Below are 22646 nucleotides of genomic sequence, written 5' to 3'. Positions count from 1 at the left end.
CATGAAAGGGGTTGTATACCTGCAAGTCTTTATTCCTTTTGTTTTCTGACTCAGACCTTCTATGCAGCTGCTCCTTCCTTTGCCCCAACAAAGCTACCAACTGCCTAGACCCAGCTCTCCAAAGTGCTCTCCCTAAACCTCCCTGTCTTTCTACTTCTCTTTTTAAAAACCTTCCCTAGACCCATAACTATTTCCCAAGGCTCCTAAACTCTCCCATAGCTCGACATTCTCTTCACCTTACCACTCCGATATAAACAGCCTTGCAGCGCTTTATATCTTAGACACTTTATAGATGCCAGTTGTTATCGTTGATAACTCCCATGCCTCTGATGCTGTATGACTGGTAGTCGATATGCAACTGTTCAGTTGCAGACACTGGACAATCTCTTTTGGTGCTCAGAACCTAGTGTGTTTCAATTAGCATCGGTCGCTGGGTTACACAGGACCAACTTGAGTTGGTTTCTGTAAACAGTCAAATCTGACACCTTCCTGATCTTTCTAACTTGGCTACTCTTTGAATAGACTTGCAGAACGATTGGGGAGCTCCTATTGTCTCTGGTTTCCTGTTTCAGAATGGCAATGGCCCGGGAGCAACTCATATAACGTTATGACATTATTGTCAAACGTTTCTGGCATGATAAAATCCAGCATTAGCCAAACATGTACTGTTATGATAAAATATTCTGTATCTTTATGTAAAGATCTATCTCGATACTTGAAGATAAGAGTCACATAGAAACACAGCATGTAATCAGGCAATTTGACCCATCCTGGTGTTTCTGCTTTCCATACATCCTACCTCCCACTCCATTTACTTGATCTAATCCTAATCAATATATCTATTTTTTCCCCTCATCTACTTAAACAATTTCTCCTTAAATGAGCGATTTGCCTCAACTATTCCTTGCAATAGCGAGTTCCACTTTCTCATTGCTCTGGATGATCATTCTGATTTCCTCTTGCTTTCACCCCCCACTCCCAATCTCCCCCCAGGTGTAGTATTTTTTCTAATAAAATGGAACCATTTGTTGAGGGAAGACATTGGACCAAAGAGTTGTGTTGCCCTTCGAATCACTGAACAGATCCTCCATGTTTACTTTTCAGGACCTGTGGACTCCTTATTTCAACATCACCACAGATATAACTGCGTCTGCCATGCGGGTTCATACTGACGGTGAGTGCACCTTGACATTCTGACCTTCCTCGCTCCCAGCAAAGGGCATCTAGTTTGTGTGGCCAGTGAATAATATTACCCACCTAGATATTGAGGTGCTCTCGAATCACTGGCAAGGGAGTTTTTAAACCCACCCACAACATTGTGGAAAGTAAGCACTCATTTTGGCAACCCCACCTCAAATGATTTGGGAGCCAGTGGTCTTTCGCTAGATGACACCTGTGCACTGCTGCTAATCTGATGATCACGTTGATGAATGCTTAATAATATCCCAGGAAAATGTTAATTTTCAGAGAAAGTGTTTATGAAATACTTTCTGTTACTTAAATTCTGTGAAATTGAAACTTAACTTTTATTTGGAATCCTATCTTAAGTCACTCATTGAAGTATACATTTGCTACCCCGACTTCCTACCCCCAGCCCTGACCCTACCCTGTCACTAACCATTCTAAGTTTCTCTTGTTTTTCCAAATCCCCAGTGGCATGCATACTTCCCTAGACTGACTCACAGGTCTCCACTGACCCAGTTTGCTGAAATTACCATTGTTGTGCAATGCATTCAGGGCTTGAACAGCAGACTGTTTTAGAGTCTTGTCCTGTTTGGGACTCTACCCCAGCTCAGTAGCTTTGTGACCATTTGAAGTATCCGTAATTACTACTCTGATTGAGGAACATAAGAACAGGAATAAGCTGTTTAACCGCTCAAGTCTCTGCCATCATTCGGTGGGACCCAGGCTGACCCGCGACCTATCACATAGGCCAGAGACATATGGAACTTGGTTTTCTGAAAAAAGCTGCTGTTTCAGCGGAAATCATAACATTGTTTTAAAGGGTTTTAAAGAAAGAAATAACTTGCATTTCTATAGCCTCTTACACAAGCTTGGAACATCTTTAGGCACTTTACACTTCAAAAGCACTTCATTGATTATAATGTGGGAAACACAACAACTAAATCTTAATTCCAAACTCATTTTTATTTGTAACAAAAAATGCAGAAATCACTTTGAATTTAAAATTTCATCACTTTCAGTATAAGCTGATTACAAACAAACAGAATAGGAGCAGAAGTAGACCATTCGGCCCCTCGAGCCTGCTCTGCCTTTCAATAAGATGATGACTGATCTGATTGTGTTACAAGTTCCACATTCCCATCTACCCTCGATAAACTTTGATTCCCTTGTCTAACAAGAATCTATCTACCTCTGTCTTAAAAATGTTTAGTGACCCGGTTTTCATTGCTTTCTGAGGCAGAGAGTTCCAAAGTCCCACAACTCTCTGAGAGAAAAAATTTCTCCTCATTTCGGTCCTGTAAGGATGACCCATAATTTTAAGATAATTCCCCCTAGTTCTGGACTCACCCACAAGGGTAAGCATCCTTTCCACATCCACCTTGTCGAGACTGTTCAGGATCTTTTATACTTCAATCAAGTCCCTCCTCATTCTTCTAACTTTCAGTGGAAACATGCCCAGGCTGTCCAATGTATCGTCAAAAGCCAATCTTCTCATTCCAGGTATCAATCCAGTAAACCCCTTCTGAACCGTCTCCAATACATTTACATCCTCCTTTAAATAAGGAGACCAAAACTGCACAGAGTATTCGAGATACTGTCTCACCAATGCCCTGTGTAACTAAAGCATAACATCCACGCTTTTATAATAAAAACAGAAAATGCTGGAAAAACTCAGCATGTCTGACAGCATCTGTGGAGGGAGAAACAGAATCAACGTTTTGAGTCTATATGACCCTTCTTCAGAGCGTCATACAGACTGGAAACGTGAACTCTGTTTCTCTCTCCACAGATGCTGTCAGACATGCTGAGTTTTTCCAGCATTTTCTGTTTTTATTTCAGATTTCCAGAATCCGCAGGATTTTGCTATTATCCTTACTTTTGTGTTCAATTCCTATCGTATTAAAGGATAGCATTCTATTAGCCTTCTTGATTTACATGCTGTGCCTGCATACTAACTTTTTGTTACTCATGCATGAGAATACCTAGATCCCTCTGCACCTCGGAATTCTGCAGTCGTTCTCCATTTAAGTAATACTCTGCTTTTTTATTCTCCCTGCCAAAGTGAACAACTTCACATTTTCCCATATTATACTCCATCTGCCAGATTTTTGCTCACTCACTCAACTTATTTATATCTGTCTGCAAACTCCTTATGTCTTCTTCAGAACATACTTTCCTACCTACCTTTGTGTTGTCTGCAAATTTAGCTACTGTCTTCATTCCTCTCATCTAAATCATTGATGTAAATTGTAAAAAGTTGAGGCGCCAGCACAAACCCCCCTGTGGGACTCCACTCATCACATCCTATCAGACAAAGACCCCTTTATGCATACTCTGTTTTCTGCCAGCCAGCCAATCTTCTATCCATGCTAATATGTTACCCCCTACATTATGAGCTTTCATTTTCCATAATAGCCTTTGTCGTGACACCTTATCAAATGCTATCTGGAAATCCAAGTACAGTACATCTATAGGTTCCCCTCTATCCACCGCACGTTACTGCTTCAAAGAACTCTAATAAGTTGGTTAAACATGATTTCATAAATCATAAATTCATGCTGACTCTTCGCGATTTACCTTGAGTTTTTCTAAGTGCCCAGCTATAACCTCTTTAATGATCAATTCTAACACCTTCCCCACTACAGACGCCAAGCTAATTGGCCTATAGCTTCCTGTTTTCTGCCTCCCTCCCTTCTTAAATAGAGGGGTTATATTTGCTACTTTCTAGAACCTCTCCAGAATTTAGGGAATTTTGGAAAATTAACATCAATGCATCTACTACCTCATTAGCCACCTTTTTTAGGACCCTACGTTGAAACCCACCTGGACCCAGAGAGTTGTCAGCCCACAGAACCATCAGTTTGCTCAGTGGTGCGTCTCTAGTGATTGTAAATTCACCAAGTTCCTCTCTCCCCTCCACCTCCTGATTTACAGCTATTGCTGGAGTGTGTTTTGTATCCTGTATAGTGAAATGAACAAATATTTTGCTTCTTCATCCGCCATTTCCTTATTATCAACTATTAACTCCCCACACTCACTCTCTAGAATACCAACATTCACTTTACCTACTCTTTTCCTGTGTAAATACCTTCAGAAACTATTGCTATCCATTTTTACATTTCTAGCTAGCTTCTCTTCTCTAATTTATTTCTCCTGATTAACCTTTTCATCATACTCTGCTGTTGTTTATATTCTGACCAATCGTCTGACCTGCCACTCATCTTTGCGCAGTTATATGCTTTTACCTTAAGTTTGATGCTTTCCCTAACTACTTTAGGTAATCATGAATGGTGGGTCCTCCCTTTAGAATTCTTCTTTATAGTAGGAATATACTTATACTGAGTATTCTGAAATATCCCCTTAAGCGTCTGCCACTGTTTCTCTATTAATCTATCCCCTAGCCTAGTATCCCAGTTCAGTTCAGCTAGTTTAGCTTTCATGCCCGCATAGTTGCCCTTATTTAAGTTTAAAATACTGGTCTTAGACCCACGCTTCTCCCTTTCATACTGGATGTAAAATTCAATCTGCTGCTACCTAGAGGTGCCTTTACCCCGAGGTCATTAATGTCACATTACACAGTACAAAGTCTAATATAACCTGCTCTCTGGTTGGTTCCAGAGCATGCTGCTCTAAGAAACTATCTCGAAAGCATTCTATGAACTCCTCATCAAGGCTACTACTGCCAGTCTGATTTTTCCAGTTTATATGCAGATTAAAGTCACCCATGATTATTGCCGTCCCTTTATCACAAGTGGCTAATATTTTTTCTTGTATACTTTGTCCTACTTTGTGGTTACTGTTAGGGGGGGTCTACAAACCACTCCCACTAGTGCCTTCTTTCCTCTACTATTCACCATCTCCACCCAAACCAATTCTATATACTGATCTCCTGAACCAAGGTCATCTCTAACTATTGCACAAATGCCATTCTTGGTTAACAGTGCTACCCCTCCATCTTTACCTAGCTTCCTATTCTTCTTGAAGGTCATATACCCCTCAATATTCAGGACCCAATCCTTGTCATCTTGCTGCCAGGTCTCCATAATGGCTTTCAGATCATATTTATTTACTTCAATGCATGCTATCAATTTGTTTGCTTTGTTATGAATGCTACACACATTCAGACCTAGAGCCTTTAGCTTAGTCTTTTTGTTATCTTTGAAATATCTGGTCTTGATTTTTTGTGCACTCTTAGGTTTTCTCTCTGTTCCTCCCTGCCATTCGCTGACCTTCATTTCCCATATTACTATTTTTCTCTCTTACCTTGTCTCTACACTTTGATATGCCATGTCTTTCCACATTTGATCCCTTGCCCCCGCTATTTAGTTTAAAACCCTCTCTACTTCCCTAGTTATGTGGTTTTCAAGAATGTTGATCCCAGCCCAGTTCAGATGTAGACTGGCCCAATGGTACAACCCCCACTTTCCCCAGTACTGGTGCCAGTGCCCCGCAAACTCGAGCCCACTTCTCCCACACCACTTTTTGAGCCACATATACATCTCTCTAACTTTATGTACCCTATGCCAATTTGCACGTGGCTCAGGTAATAATCCAGAGATTATAACCTTTGAGGTTTTGCTTTTCAATTCAGTACCTAGCTGTTCATACTCTCTACACAGAACCTCTTTCCTAGTTCTATGCATGTCATTGGTACCTACATGGACCACAACAATTGGATCCTCCCCCTCCCACTAACTTCCTCTCCAGGTCTGAGCAGATGTCCCGAACCCAGGCACCAGGTAGGCAATACAGCCATCTGAACTCTTGCTCTTTGCTACGGAGAAGTGTCAATCCCCCTCACTATACCATCCCCTACTACCACTACGTTCCTTTTTGCTTCCCCCACTTGAATGGCTTCCTGTACCATGGTGCCATGGTCAGTTTGCTGATACACCCTGCAGCCCCTGCTCTTGTCCAAACAAGCTGAGAAAACCTCAAACCTATTGGACAATTGCAGAGGCTCACATTCCTGCACTCCTGCCCATTGGGTTCTCTTACCTGCCTCATTCGCAGCCACACCCTCCTGTCCCTGACCACTGACCAAATCAGAAGACCCTATCCTAATTGGTGTGACTGCCTCCTGGTATGAAGCATCCAGGTAACTTCCCCCTCGCTGATGTGTCGCAGAGTCTGCAGCTCAGCCTCCAGCTCAATGACTCTGAGCCAAAGTTCCTCAAGCTGCAAAACACTTACTGCAGACGTGTTTGCCCTGGATCACAATGTTGCAGCCTTGACACATCATCTCTCCTGTCATCCTTAATGTGTTTTAAATAACTACTTAATTATATTGATCACTAATTTATGTTGTTTTTTAATATATTTCATTAACTTTACCACCAATTTGTGTACTATTTTAAACTTTAGGGTTAGAATAGAATTTACCCACTTACCAGATACTCACCAAACAGTTAGCTCCTTTCCCTGTAGTAGAGCAAGAACCAATTCCTACAAGGCGAGAGAGAAAGAAAAAAGAAATGAACACCTCCTTCCCCCCCTCCCGCCTCACCGAACTAACCCACTCACCAAACTCCAAGTCTGCACTCAGTTTCCTCAGCTGCACTCCGTTTTCCTTGGCTGCACTTAGACCTACTAGGCTTGTTCTTTTATGATGGTTCAAAGGTTTAGATGGAGCCTCCTGGTTCCATTCAACTCGCTTCAGCCATCAATATAGAAGAGGTGTGACTTTCCTAACTAATACTGCTTCATGGTTGGTAAGTGCAGAGTACATGATGCAAGGGAATGTTATTACATTGACTGTCTGTCCCTCTCTCCTACTTTACTCTGAAAAATGGCCGAGTCCTGCAAGAACTGATAAATTGTATCCCAGATAGGGAATTGAGTGGCAGGCTCCCATGGGCATACAGCTGACAAACTTGTAATTATGTAGCTTATCTCATTTGTGAATTATATTACAGCAGGGTTAAACACAATTGCAAGTTATTCCATTACTATACACTCTTTGGATTATAATTGCACCAAATTTAATCTTCCTAATCTTCCTCGATGCTGACATTCTTCGAATGATGCCTGTCCATGTTCATGAAGGGTGAGGTCTGTGCAATGCCTGACCTGTCATGATCCCCCAGGCTTGAAACCTTTCCCTTCTCCCCCCACAAAACCATTTATCCCTTTTGTTACAGATGCTGGGAGTCCAGGAAGTCATTTGAAGATATCAGATGCTTTTCCAATCCAAGAGCTACTGTAATAAATTCTAAAAGCCTTACCTTAATACAGGGCTTCTCAAACAGTGGGTCACGACCCCGAGACAGGATTTAGGGGTTGCGAGCTCAGGGGCAAGAATGGTGGCCATGGAGGTTGGACTGATTTCTGACAGCTGTGAGGCCCCTTTAAATCTTAGCTTTTTATGTTGTTGGACGTGGCATAATGAACTGATCTCTGAGACCTAATTGCTATGGCAAAAAATAGCCTGTATAAAGGTAGGTGTTTGATTTTTCTGGAAAACCTACCTTTTCTCCAACTCCCCCCATGCTCGACTCCTGTTACCAGCCGAAGTGATACCCCATTTCCCCCGCCCCCCCACCCCCTCCATTCACAGCTGAAGCTCCCCCATCCCTTGCACCTCCCCACAAAATGTCAAAATTTTCTGGTAGGTCGTGGAAGAGAATTCCATACACTAATGACCCTCTGAGAGAAAAAGACTCTGCTTATCTCTGTCTTAAATGGGAGACCCCTTGTGTTTAAACTATGTTCCCTAGTCCTAGACTCTCCCACAAGGGGAAGCATCCTCTTAACATCTGCCCTGTCAAGTCCCCTTTGATAAGATCACACCTCATTCTTCTAAACTCCAATGGATACAGGCCCAGCCTGTCCAACCTTTCCTCATAAGATTTGTTGTTGTGACTTCTTTCAGAGAGCTCAAAGATGAACCAGTTATTATAAAACACCAAAATAGATCAGCATTCAAGAATAGGTGCAGTTTCTTTGTGGTGTTGTATGTGATGCCTGTAATAGTTCTAGTTATAGCAAGGGCAGACTGGTGCTTGGTGCAGCAAGATGATTTCACCAGTTTCAAGTAAGTAATTGCATGCTGAATTTCATTTTTGTATCGTTCATTTAAACCCCTTGAAAACAAAGACAGCTATTATAAAATCCACAAAGTGTGGCTGTGTAGATGTGGTCTGTGTAATGTTCACACAAAGAGCCAAGTGTCATGGTTGGTAAATGCACTGAACCCCACTGGGCAGTGTATCACCAGATATAAAAACAAAAAGCTAAAAGCTACTGCGGATGCTGGAAATCCAAAACAAAAACAGAATTACCTGGAAAAACTCAGCAAGTCTGGCAGCATCGGCGGAGAAGAAATCAGTTAACGTTTCGAGCCTTCATGGCCCTTCGGCAGAACTGGAGCATAGTTAGAAGAAGGGAGAAATATAAATTGGTTTAAGGTGGGTGGGGTGGTGGGGGGGGGTGGAGAGACACATTGAGGGTGTGGTGTGGTGATTGTGGAGATGAGCAGATAATCAAAGGATGTCACAGACAAAAGGGTCAAAGAGGTGTTGAAGGTGGTGGTATTTGTCTGAGAAAAGTGCTAATTAAGAATGGAAGACAGGATATTCAAAGTACAGCTCTAGTGGGGGTGGGGTGGAAAGACTAAAGGTTTTAGTTTTAGATTTAAAAATAATGGAAATAGGTGGGGAAAGAAGAATCTATATAAATTATTGAAAAAAAAGCGGGTGGGGGGGGGTGGGGTGGGGGTGGGAAGAAACGGGGTGGGGAGGGGGAGTTTAAGATCTAAAGTTGTTGAATTCAATATTCAGCCCGGAGGGCTGTAAAGTGCCTAGTCGGAAGATGAGGTGCTGTTCCTCCAGTTTGCGTTGGGCTTCACTGGAACAATGCAGCAAGCCAAGGACAGACATGTTGGCAAGAGAACAGGGTGGAGTGTTAAAATGGCAAGCGACAGGGAGGTTTGGGTCTTTCTTGCGGACAGACCACAGGTGTTCCGCAAAACGGTCGCCCAGTTTGCGTTTGGTCTCTCCAATGTAGAGGAGACCGCATTGGGAGCAACGAATGCAGTAGACTAAGTTAGGGGAAATGCAAGTGAAATGCTGCTTCACTTGAAAGGAGTGTTTGGGCCCTTGGACGGTGAGGAGAGAGGAAGTGAAGGGGCAGGTGTTGCATCTTCTGCGTGGGCATGGGGAGGTGCCATGAGTGGGGGTTGAGGAGTAGGGGGTGATGGAGGAGTGGACCAGGGTGTCCCGGAGGGAACAATCCCTACGGAATGCCGTCAGGGGGGGTGAAGGGAAGACGTGTTTGGTGGTGGCATCATGCTGGAGTTGGCGGAAATGGCAGAGGATGATCCTTTGAATGCGGAGGCTGGTGGGGTGATAAGTGAGGACAAGGGGGACCCTATCATGTTTCTGGGAAGGAGGAGAAGGCGTGAGGGAGGATGCGCGGGATATGGGCCGGACACGGTTGAGGGCCCTGTCAACGACCGTGGATGGAAAACCTCGGTTAAGGAAGAAGGAGGACATGTCAGAGGAGCTGTTTTTGAAGGTAGCGTCATCAGAACAGATGCGACGGAGGCGAAGGAACTGAGAGAATGGGATGGAGTCTTTACAGGAAGCGGGGTGTGAGGAGCTGTAGTCGAGATAGCTGTGGGAGTCGGTAGGCTTGTAATGGATATTGGTGGACAGTCTATCATCAGAAATTGAGACAGAGAGGTCAAGGAAGGGAAGAGAAGTGTCAGAGATGGACCATGTGAAGATGATGGAGGGGTGGAGATTGGAAGCAAAATTAATAAATTTTTCCAGGTCCCGACGAGAGCATGAAGCAGCACCGAAGTAATCATCGATGTACCGGAGAAAGAGTTGTGGGAGGGGGCCGGAGTAGGACTGGAACAAGGAATGTTCCACATACCCCATAAAGAGACAGGCATAGCTGGGGCCCATGCGGGTACCCATAGCCACACCTTTTATTTGGAGGAAGTGAGAGGAGTTAAAGGAGAAATTGTTCAGTGTGAGAACAAGTTCAGCCAGATGGAGGAGAGTAGTGGTGGATGGGGATTGTTGGGGCCTCTGTTCAAGGAAGAAGCTAAGGGCCCTCAGACCATCCTGGTGGGGGATGGAGGTGTAGAGGGATTGGACATCCATGGTGAAGAGGAAGCGGTTGGGGCCAGGGAACCGGAAATTGTTGATGTGACGTAAGGTGTCAGAGGAATCACGGATGTAGGTGGGAAGGGACTGGAGAAGGGGAGAGAGAAGGGAGTCAAGATAACGAGAAATGAGTTCCGTGGGGCAGGAACAGGCTGACACGATCGGTCTGCCAGGACAGTTCTGTTTGTGGATTTTGGGTAGGAGGTAGAAGCGGGCCGTCCGAGGTTGGGCGACTATCAAGTTGGAAGCTGTGGGAGGAAGATCTCCAGAGGAGATGAGGTCAGTGACAGTCCTGGAAACAATGGCTTGATGTTCTGTGGTGGGGTCATGGTCCAGGGAGAGGTAGGAGGAAACGTCTGCGAGTTGACGCTCAGCCTCCGCGAGGTAGAGGTCAATGCGCCAGACAACAACAGTACCACCCTTGTCAGCGGGTTTGATGACAATGTTGGGGTTGGACCTGAGAGAACGGAGTGCAGTGAGTTCAGAGAGAGACAGATTAGAACGGGTGAGAGGAGCAGAGAAATTGAGACGGCTAATGTCACGCCGACAGTTCTCAATGAAAAGATCAAGAGAAGGTAAGAATCCAGAGGGAGGGGTCCAAGTGGAGGGAGAATATTGGAGGTGGGTAAAAGGATCCGTTGAACGGGGAGAGGACTCCTGCCCAAAGAAGTGAGCACGGAGACGAAGACGGCGGAAGAAGAGTTCAGCATCATGCCGAGCCCGAAATTCATTGAGATGAGGGCGTAAGGGTATGAAACTAAGTCCTTTGCTGAGCAGTGAACGTTCAGCATCGGAGAGGGGAAGGTCAGGGGGTATAGTGAATACGCGGCTGGGGCTGGGATTGGAAGATGGGGTGAGGACGGAGGGACAAGCAGGGGTGGAGGGTCCCAGATGGGTGTTGGAGTCGATGAGTTGTTGGAGCTTGCATTCCTTAGCACTTGAGAGAAAGAGAAAAAGTTTCTTGTTGAGGCGACGGATGAGGCGAAGAATAAAATGAAACTGGGGGCACGCGCAGCTTTGAAAAAGGGTGCGGCGGTGCTGCTGGAGGGAGAGGTCGAGTGTGTTCATATGGCGGCGCGTGGCACTGAGTGTGGATCTCAAATAAAAAATTATTTTTTTCAATAATTTATATAGATTCTTCTTTCCCCACCTATTTCCATTATTTTTAAATCTAAAACTAAAACCTTTAGTCTTTCCACCCCACCCCCACTAGAGCTGTACTTTGAATATCCTGTCTTCCATTCTTAATTAGCACTTTTCTCAGACAAATACCACCACCTTCAACACCTCTTTGACCCTTTTGTCTGTGACATCTTTTGATTATCTGCTCATCTCCACAATCACCACACCACACCCTCAATGTGTCTCCCCCCACCCCCCACCCACCTTAAACCAATTTATATTTCTCCCTTCTTCTAACTATGCTCCAGTTCTGCCGAAGGGCCATGAAGGCTCGAAACGTTAACTGATTTCTTCTCCGCCGATGCTGCCAGACCTGCTGAGTTTTTCCAGGTAATTCTGTTTTTGTAGTGTATCACCAGGTTTGATTCTCAGCCAGTTTTGAACTAACTGATCTCAGCTAGTCTGCAATTGGGCCACTGCCCTGGGCGTTGCTGGGTGTGGGCAGGGAGAGGCATCAGTTACTGTCTGTGCTCCTGATAGCTAACCAGTGACATCGGCTAGAAAGAGCATGTGGAGCACCAAGTGAAGACTGTGTCATTCCCCAGTATATTATGAATTTTCAGTCAATACTTTTAAAAACAGGACACAAACAAGTTATTAAAATGGCTGCTGCAAATCATGTGACCTTTGGCATTTGAGCTGCAGAGGGTCTCAAGCAAATACCTAATTAAACATAGACATTCACAGCCATCTGGGAAATGCACACAACCCTTTGTTTAAGGATGGGCCAACACAAAAGACCCTTCCATACTGATGTTATTCAATGCCCTTCCCTGAAACTAATCAAAAAGGATATCATCAGAATGAATAGGCCATTCTGAAACAAAGACACTGTCTCAAACCACCTGAGGTATTAACCCGCAACACAGGTGGGTTCAACATGAACACCACCCCCTTTAGAAAGAACTTTGAACTTGTGAAAGTCACATGGCGAGACAGTCTTTTTTTTTGTCTGTTTTTAAAATCAGCAAAAACTATTTGCAGGCAGTTCCCCAGAAAGCTGTCGAACCAATAGTTCAGTGCTCAGAAAGTCACCACAAATTAGCTGCAAGTCACCAGGCAGCCAAGTTAATTAACCTTGAAGCGAGAGATCCCAACAGAGAGAAGGATTCCCCCAATATGTTCCCACTTCAAGATTACCTGAGAACCAACCTCCAAGAAATTCGACTACAAGAAACCTCACAAACTGCTTTGAATTTTTCACTTTACAAGATCCTCACTTCAACTTTAACTCATCAAAACCATTCAAAAGATCTCAGGCTTGTCTCATGGGAAACTGGAGACAGTAAATCAGAGATTGAGATAATTATAAGCTGTAGATGTACATAACTTTCACCTATATCTAGCCTTTGAATGTGAGAGTGTGTGTGAGACGCCACGTTTAAATTAAGGGTAAGTGTGTGAGAATAAATAACCCTCTTTAGTTTAAAACTATCAAAAGCTTGCTGCTGAAGTTATTTAATTAACATGCATACTCCAAGGGGTACGAAAACACACACCGCCTTTCATCACAAAACATACTGATCGGAGGCAGTAAGGGAACACATATAATCTATCCATGACAACTGGATCAAACCCAAATATGATGGCTACATAGCTGAACATCCTGCATAGCTGCACTGCCTCAGTTCATAAGACCATAAGAGCAGAAATTAGGCCATTCGGCCCATTGAGTCTGCTCCGCCATTCAATCATGGCTGATAAGTTTCTCAACCCCATTCTCCCGCCTTCTCCCCGTAAACCTTTGATCCCCTTACCAATCAAGAACCTATCTATCTCGGTCTTAAATACACTCAATGACCTGGCCTCCATAGCCTTCTGTGGCAATAAATTACATAGATTCACCACTCTCTGGCTAAAGAAGTTTCTCCTCATCTCTGTTCTAAAAGGTCTTCCCTTTACTCTGAGGCTGTGCCCTCGGGTCCTAGTCTCTCCTACTAATGGAAACATCTTCCCCACGTCCACTCTATCCAGGCCTTTCAGTATTCTGTAAGTGTCAATCAGATCCCCCCTCATCCTTCTAAACTCCATCGAGTATAGACCCAGAGTCCTCAAACGTTCCTCATATGTTAAGCCTTTCATTCCTGGGATCATTCTTGTGAACCTCCTCTGGACCCTCGCCAGGGCCAGAACATCCTTCCTGAGATATGGGGCCCAAAATTGCTCACAATATTCTAAATGTGGTTTGACCAGAGCCTTATAAAGCCTCAGCAGCACATCCCTGCTTTTATATTCTAGTCCTCTCGAAATAAATGCCAACATTGCATTTGCCTTCCTAACTACCGACTCAACCTGCAATCAACCTTAAGAGAATCCTGGACTCCCAAGTCCCTTTGCACTCCAGATTTCTGAATTCTCTTCCTGTTTAGAAAATAGTCTATGCCTCTATTCTTCCTATCAAAGTGCATGACCTCACACTTCCCCACGTTGTATTCCATCTTCTTTGCCCATTCTCCTAACCTGTCCAAATCCTTCTGCAGCCTCCCCACCTCCTCAATATTACCTGTCCCTCCACCTATCTTTGTATCATCTGCAAACGTAGCCAGGATGCCCTCAGTTCCTTCATCTAGATCATTAATGTATAAAGTGAAAAGTTGTGGTCCCAACACTGACCCCTGCGGAACTCCACTAGTCACTGGCCACCATCCTCAGAAGGACCCCCTTATCCCCACTCTCTGCCAGACAGCCAATCTTCTATCCATGCTAGTACCTTGCCTCTAACACCATGGGCTCTTACCTTACTGAGCAGCCTCCTATGCGGCACCTTGTCAAAGGCCTTCTGGAAGTCCAAGTAGATAACATCCATTGGCTCTCCTTTGTCTAACCTACTCGTTGCCTCCTCAAAGAATTCTAACAGATTTGTCAGGCATGACCTCCCCTTGATGAAACCATGCTGACTTTGCCCTATTTTACCATGCACTTCCAAGTATTCTGAAATCTCATCCTTAATAATGGACTCTAAAATCTTACCAATGACCGACGTCAGGCTAATCGGCATGTAATTTCCCGTCTTTTGCCTCACTCCCTTCTTAAACGGGGGATTACATTAGCGATTTTCCAGTCCTCTGGGACCCTCCCTGACTCGAGTGATTCCTGAAAGATCACCACTAACGCCTCCACTATCTCTTCAGCTATCTCCTTCAGAACTCTGGGGTGTAATCCATCTGGTCCAGGTGATTTATCCACCTTCAGACCTTTCAGTTTTCCTAGCACCTTCTCCTTGGTAATGGCCACCATACTCACTTCTGCCCCCCGTCTCTCTTGAACTTTGGGGATGTTACTCGTGTCTTCCACCGTGAAGACTGACGCAAAGTACCTATTCAGTTTCTCCGTCATTTCTTTGTTCCCCACTATACTTCTCCAGCGTCATTTTCCAGCAGCCCAATGTCCACTTTTGCCTCTCTCTTACCCTTTATATATCTAAAATAACTCTTGCAATCTTCTTTTATATTACTGGCTAGTTTACCCTCATATTTAATCTTCTCCCTCCTTATTTCTTTTTTAGTTGTCCTCTGTTGGTTTTTGTAGGCTTCCCAATCCCCTAGTTTCCCACTGCTCTTCGCTGCATTGTATGCTTTCTCTTTAGCTTTTATGCTGTCCCTGACTTCCCTTGTCAGCCATGGTTGCCTCGTCCTCCCTTTAGTATACTGCTTCTTCCTAGGGATGAATTTTTGCTGTGTCTCCCAAATTACTCCCAGAAACTCCTGCCATTGCTGTTCCACTGTTGTTCCTGCTAGGCTCATCTCCCAGTCAATTCTGGTCAGCTCCTCCCTCATGCCTCTGTAGTTGCCTTTATTCAGCTGTAATACCGTTACACCTGATTCCAGCTTTTTCCTTTCAAATTGCAGGGTAAATTCTATCATATTATGGTTTCATGTGGGAAAATAACTTGATTCGCCGTCTTCCCTTGAAAAAATAATAGCCTGGCGCTTTGAGAGAAAAAAAGGAGGAAAAAGAATTTGAGTGGAAAAAAATCTACTTTTATAAAAAAACTCTGGCCTCATATCTCCTTATGTGGCTTGGTGTCCAGATTTGTTTGATAATGCTGCTGTTCAGCACCTTGGGATGTTTTATTGCATTAATGGCACTATACAAATGCAAGTTGTTGATTTATAACCCAGGTTGCCACATTTCCTGCCAATGTCTCATCTGTAAAACATGGGGTTTTGAAGGATTCTCAATAACTTGATGGTTATATGACACTGTAATAAAGCAAGTCTTTTCCTTTAATCAGAGTGCAGCCAAAAAAAGGAAGCCTTCACTATATTTTAAAGACTGAGTGCGTTGGTAGTGACTGTTTACAACAAATCAAAGCCATAACGTGGCTTTAACTTGCCATGCTCGTTTTAATTTGCTTTTTCTTTGTGATTTTGGTTTTCTGCCAATGAAGCCAAGCAATAGATTACTCTCCTTGTTACAAATCTTGCAGCCAACCTAATTTATTTCCAGCACCTATGTGGAAGCAAACCTGACCTGAGAGGGAAACTTAGTAGAAAAAGTCTGAGAAAGCTCCTTGCCATCCAGTATTTTTTTTAAATGTTCTGATACGGTGTGTTTTTCAGATCATTGTGGCTATCCCACTGTGGATCCATTATGGATCTCATGCTGTTCAACAACCCTTATCACCCCCCCCACCCCCACAGTGAGCCAATTTGGAGACCCCTCTGGCCTGCAATTTCAATTCCATTCCTCCTCCTCTTTCCCATTTCTGAATTGTCAAGGTAGTCAATCCAATGAAGTTTGGTATCTCAAGCATTCTCTCTGAGTTTGAGAAAACGCGCAAACCCATTCAAGTAGACATTCCTGCAAGAAATGCCCCTCACCACCTTAGTTCTAGCCCGTGTTAGCTCTCAAACCAATGAAGACATTGCTTCTTTTGATAAAATTGAACAAGACATCACCCAAACGGGAGCAAAACCACTGGAACACTGCCCCTTTAAGGGTTTGTACCATGTTTGTTTGGTGGCCTGGTGAATTCCTGTTGCAAGCCCCTTGCTTCAGCAATGATACCCTAGCTCCTTCTCACCTTGGAGTGGATGTGGTGAATTCTGAAAAAGAAAAAGGGCTGCGTTTGTATAGCACCTTTCATAACCACCAGATGTCTCAAAGTGCTTTTCAGCCAATGAAGCACTTTAGAAGTGCAGTCATTGTTGTAATGTAGGAAACACGGCAACCATTTTGCACACAGCGAGCTCACACAAACAGCAATGTGATAATGACCAGCTAATCTATTTTTGTGATTTTGATTGAGGATAAATATTGGCCAGCATACTGGGAAGAATTCCCCTGCTGTTCCTCAGAATAGTATCATGGGATCTTTCACATCCACCTGAGAGGGCAGACAGAGTCTTGGTTTAACATCTCATCTGAAAAATGGTACATCCGACAGTGTAGCCTCAGTGCCTCACTGGACTGTCAGCCTGGAGTGGGAAATACTAGAGTAGGAATTCAACCCATAGCCTTTTGACTGAAGTGAGAGTGCCACTCATTGAGCTACGACCTTTTGCAGACAAATAGAACTTTGTCTTGTCAGATGGCTGGAGAGGAAGGCTATTATCCATATTTCACAGGGACTGTCCTAGAATTAGGAACATTTTTTCTTATGGCAGTCAGACACAGCTCTTTCTAAGGAGCATTTCTCTATCCAAGTATAACTCCTTCTCCTTTCCAAAGTCATAGGGGAATATTGTTTATGCTCAGACAACCATTGGTTCTATTGCTAATACTGGGTTTTCATTTTAGAGTGCACTAGAAGGTCTTTTAAGCTTTTTCAGTCTAAAGAATTTCAAGATGCTGCAGTTAATACATCCAGCGACTGGCTGGTATGCATAAAATGCAATGACAATTATTTTCAAATCAGGATTCGAGAGTCTCTCAAAGTACTTGGAGAGGGAGTAAATTGCTATCCCTCAGTCGTAATCTTCTTCAGACAAGCATATCCTTTCCTTATATCTGGGTGATTGGCTCCTGTAAACTTAATCTTGTGCTAGTGACAGACCAGCAAATTCTGAGTATAGGTTAGTTCCTGAGTTTACTTTGAAGGTTAAGTCCCCAGGTATACTCTGCAGGTTAGTCCCTGGGTATACTCTGCAGGTTAGTCTTCCCATCATATCTCCTCATATCCAGGATTTTTTCTCAGAATCAGAGAGTATAAAAAATAGAAAGAAAATACACACATGTTGGATATCTGAACTGCAAATAGTAAAGGATGGAAAGACATATCGGGGATGAAATTGGGCATGGGTTAGGATGCATGCAGACGTAATTGCATTGATTGCCTGTGAGATGCTATACCTATATCCAGCCCCATTCACTTCAATAGAACAATGTATAGTGTGTCTAATAATGGATGCAAAATGTGATTCCACCTGTTTTGTTTCCTCACCCATTTCCATTTATCACCCTCAACAGGGCTGTCAGCATCTGGACGCTTAAAGGCTGGTTAACATTTTGGATGTAAACTCTTCATCAGAATATTTAAAAGATTGTTACACACCAGAAATGTTTTTCTTTACAGAAGCTGACAGGCTTCCTGTGTATTTCTAACGTTTTCCATTTTTATTTTAATAATTAATAGCCGCATACTTATTATCTTGTGGATGTTGAATGTGTGGAGAACAAGGCAGGCTGTACCTAGTATAGAAAATAAGAACATTACAAGGCCCAGAATGAGAAGACAACATTCCAACCAATCCATCCATTCTAGCCAGACAACATGTATGTAATTGAATAATCATGGGCTCCTCTTCCACACCCCACCACCTGTTGAACCCCTACTTTAGGAATCCCTAATAACCTTCCTTGGAAAAAGAATCAAACAGTGTTCTTCATGCCTTTAAAAACCCTCAATCCCTTCTCAACAGGCATGAATCCTGCTCCCTTTTAAAGGTGACACCTGACTCTGATCCAGCTGATTTTCTGGGAATCTGTTCCATATTCCCACCGTCCAGTGGGAAGAATAGATTTTTTTAATCTCTCATTTAAATCTCGTGAATTTTCAACTTCTGCAATGAGCACATTGTCCAATTTACTTTCAACCTTAGCTAATACAACATTTTTTTAAAATGCCATTAAAACATTTCCTTTATAGCACTTGCTGCTTATGGTGCTTTGCACTGTTTGGTAATCCTTCAAAGGAAAGGCTGTTGCATTCATTCGGAAACCACTCTGTATGATGTTTCTTTGACCATCTTTTGTGATGCAGCATTTCAAGTACCCAGTAATTGTTTTTTTCTGGCAGATGTTTGTAGGTAGAAAGGTGAAATGAAAGCCCAAGACACACAATAATGGACATCTGGTCCTTCTTTTCCTTATGCCTGAGTGAGTTCAATTTGCTCTTGCCTTTTGCTTTGAATGTGAGGAAGGAAGTGGACTGAAAGCTACTGCTTTCATCCAACCCTTTGAAACTGTTGGAGAACTTTTGAATCATGTAAATGGTTACCATTTTGCAGGTAACCTGGTACTTCATTCAATCACTGAACAGAGAAGGGGCACATGACCCTAAGCTACTGATCGCCTGCCATTTTAATTCTCCACCTTGCTCTCATACTGACTTCTCTGTCCCCGGCTGGCCTCCTGCACTGTTCCAATGAAGCTCAACGCTATCTCGAGGAGCAGCACTTCATCTTTTGATTAGGGATTTTGCAGACTTCTGATTCCTAAAGTAGGGGTTCAACAGGTGGTGGTGTGGGAAATGAGCCCATGATTATTTGATCACATTCAGACTTCTGGACTCAGCATTTGAGTTCAACAATTTCAGACCATAATCTCTGCCCCCATTTTGTTTCCTTTTTCATGTTTTGGTCTTAAACTTGTTTTTCACCTGTTCTTGTTTTTGGATGGCAGCTGTTCATTATTCTGTCATTCGCTTTTTGTCAATACACACTTTTTGTTTTTTTATTTGTTCCCTTTTGCTCTGCTCAACCAACTCTTTTGTCATTTAATGTCTCCTGTCTCTCAACCTATCACAGGACTTACCTTTTGTCCTTTTTCACACTCTCTGCCATTTCACCTGTTTAAAACCTATTACATTCCAGTTCTGATGCAAGGTCATCACTATGAAACACTAACTCTGTTTCTGCTTCCACAGATGCTGCCTGACCTGCTGGGTATTTCGAGCTGCTTCCTGTTGTTATTTTAGTGCAGTTCTTTCTCTCAATCTCCACCCCACACCCTCTCCCACATCTTTTCAAACTTGCTTCTTGTGTCAATGTGAGGTGCCAATCTGAGATGACTCACTCGCCAGGAGTAGTTTTCATGTTTCTCTGTGCTCAAATTTCCCATGAAATGTTCAGTCATAGTGAATAGAGGGGAGTGGGAAATAAACTAATCACAGCAAATGCACTCTACAGAACAACTCTTGGTTGGCGCCAAGCCCAAAATGTGTGTCTCAACAGCTTTTGATGCTGTTGTTATACAGGGTACCATGGAGCAACACTGCAAGGATGTATTTTTAAAAACTTATTGTATTAAAAGTAACTCCTAAGATACACCTTTATAGCAAGAAATTCCAATTGTAGGCTTCTCTTTAAAATATTTCATGGAGATATGGCCTCATGAACACTGTGCAAATATATAATAGATATGAAACAGTTAGCAATGAGTGCCAGTTATTATTATTGTTGCTTATTTTATGTCTTTCTTTCATTCATTCATGGGATGTGGGCATCGCTGGCAAGGCCAGCATTTATTACCCATCCTTAATTGCCCCTGAGAAGGTGGTGGTGAGCTGTCTTCTTGAACCACTGAAGTCCAAGTGGTGTAGGTACACCCAAAGTGCTGTTAGGGAGGGAGTTCCAGGATTTTGACCCAACAACAGTGAAGGAACAACAATATATTTCTAAGTCAGGATGGTGAGTAGTTTGGAGGGCAACTTCCAGGTGGTGGTGTTCCCATGTGTCTCCTGCCCTTGTCCTTCTAGATGGTAGCAGTCATGGGTTTGGAAGGTGCTGTCTGACAAGCCTCAGTGAGCTCCTTGTTTGAAGTATACCTACATTTCCCTTCAGTACAACAATGTTAACTATGAGTAATGAAGTAATTGTAGTGGCCAAGGATACTTACTAGATGAGGAGTCTCCAGCAAAGATATAGCTTAACTTAAGGCTATATAATGTAAGAAGAGACATGTCTAAGCTTTTTGTCTTGCACTCATCAGGGCACCTCACAAGAATACCAATATAAGGGGAAAACAATTCATAGTGCATGTGAAGAGAATGCTGATTGGGTGGCAAGTGGCGTTGTCATGGAGAATGTACCACTGATAGTGACTGACAGTTAACTGCCAAGCATTGTTTGAAATATAAAACAGGCAGGTTGACCCTGATTGATCAAGGCACTGCCCTAAGGAATGAGTCAGTGAATGGCTGGCACTTTTTTTGTTTAGCTGAACCAAGCATAATGTGTGTACACGTTCTTTCTGTCTGCAAATCCCTGTGCATTAATATATGAAGCTACATATACACGCAGATGCACCGCACTTCGAGCCCACCTTAGATGTGATTCCGCGATTGGACAGCATTTGCTAAATAATCCTAAGTGTGCTAAGAATCACGCTGACAGCCAATTTAAGATTGTCAGTTGGGAAGTATAAATTGTTGTTTTCCCCTTAAATTGGTATTGTTGTGAATTGTCCTGATGAGTGCGAGATGAAAAGCTTTGACATGTCTCTTTTTTTCATCAATACCCAAGTTCTGTGCTACCAAACAACTAATTATATAATGATAAAAACAAAAAGCTAAAAGCTACTGCGGATGCTGGAAATCCAAAACAAAAACAGAATTACCTGGAAAAACTCAGCAAGTCTGGCAGCATCGGCGGAGAAGAAATCAGTTAACGTTTCGAGCCTTCATGGCCCTTCGGCAGAACTGGAGCATAGATTAGAAGAAGGGAGAAATATAAATTGGTTTAAGGTGGGTGCGGGGGGGGGGGAAGGGGGGGAAGAGACACATTGAGGGTGTGGTGTGATGATTGTGGAGATGAGCAGATAATCAAAAGATGTCACAGACAAAAGGGTCAAAGAGGTGTTGAAGGTGGTGGTCTTTGTCTGAGAAAAGTGCTAATTAAGAATGGAAGACAGGATATTCAAAGTACAGCTCTAGTGGGGGTGGGGTGGAAAGACTAAAGGTTTTAGTTTTAGATTTAAAAATAATGGAAATAGGTGGGGAAAGAAGAATCTATATAAATTATTGAAAAAAAAGCGGGGGGGGGGGAAGAAACGGGGTGGAGACGGGGGGAGGGGGAGTTTAAGATCTAAAGTTGTTGAATTCAATATTCAGCCCAGAGGGCTGTAAAGTGCCTAGTCGGAAGATGAGGTGCTGTTGGAGGAACAGCACCTCATCTTCCAACTAGGCACTTTACAGCCCTCTGGGCTGAATATTGAATGATATAATGATTTGAACAAGAAAACTGCAGCAAGCCCATCCCTATCTGACTGATCGGCCTCATCCTTGTTTGCACGCTTTGTGGCCTTATCAACTTGTCTTTATGTCTTGTACAGTTTCATTTCTCTATATTCCCAGATCTTTTTGCTCTTACTTCATTTAGTTTATTACCTTCCAAGGAATAAGTGCCTTCCTTATTTCATCAGCCAAAATGAACCACCCTACACATCACTATATTTAAGTTCATTTGCCATTTAACTTCATCAGCATGTTTATACTAATAATGAGTATTGAAAATGCCAAACTAATTTGCAATCAACATGTAGGCCATAATTACATTTCATAAGCAAATCAGACTAATCAACAAGTGCCTGCAGTCTCTACGCTGCAGTTAGAATAAAGTGACTGTTGGGAAGAGATACAAGTGCAGAACTTACTGGTCATGAACTGAATTCTCTGCACTAATGCTTGTTGGACATTTTGTTACTTAATCGTTTCTCTGGGGAAATGCATAAACATAGACTGGCTTTAGCAGCAGTGTGTCCAGCTTCCTGTGGTGCGCACAGTTTGTCAGGAACTTGCATTTCATTCTCATGTTAAAGCCAAATAGGGATAAATTGTGTTTCTTCTCACTCATTACTGACGCAGGATGACACTTTGACATAAGAAACTGCAATTCAGGATTATATTGCTCCAATATCTGCCTATTAGAGTCAGTCTTATGTTTTGTTTGCAGCCTTCTCCTTTCTTCTGGCATTGACTCCTTGCTGAGGTTCCATGGCTCACAG

The 22646-nt window shown here is 43.1% G+C and overlaps 1 protein-coding gene across 4 annotated transcripts in view; it reads left to right on the top strand.

Moving 5' to 3' along the window:
• pnpla7b (patatin-like phospholipase domain containing 7b) overlaps nt 1–22646 on the top strand; it is a 317033-nt gene that overhangs the window by 252478 nt on the left and 41909 nt on the right. For all 4 annotated transcript variants that reach the window (XM_078550357.1, XM_078550360.1, XM_078550356.1 and 1 more), the window contains one exon: nt 1105–1174. In XM_078550357.1, coding sequence (XP_078406483.1) covers nt 1105–1174 — 70 coding nt within the window. The remainder of the gene's footprint in view (nt 1–1104; nt 1175–22646) is intronic.

This window comes from Cetorhinus maximus, chromosome 10 (genome assembly GCF_964194155.1).
Source record: "Cetorhinus maximus chromosome 10, sCetMax3.hap1.1, whole genome shotgun sequence".
Taxonomy (NCBI): domain Eukaryota; kingdom Metazoa; phylum Chordata; class Chondrichthyes; order Lamniformes; family Cetorhinidae; genus Cetorhinus; species Cetorhinus maximus.
The sequence above is the reverse complement of the archived record's forward strand: the minus strand, read 5'-3'. Positions and strand labels throughout refer to the sequence as shown.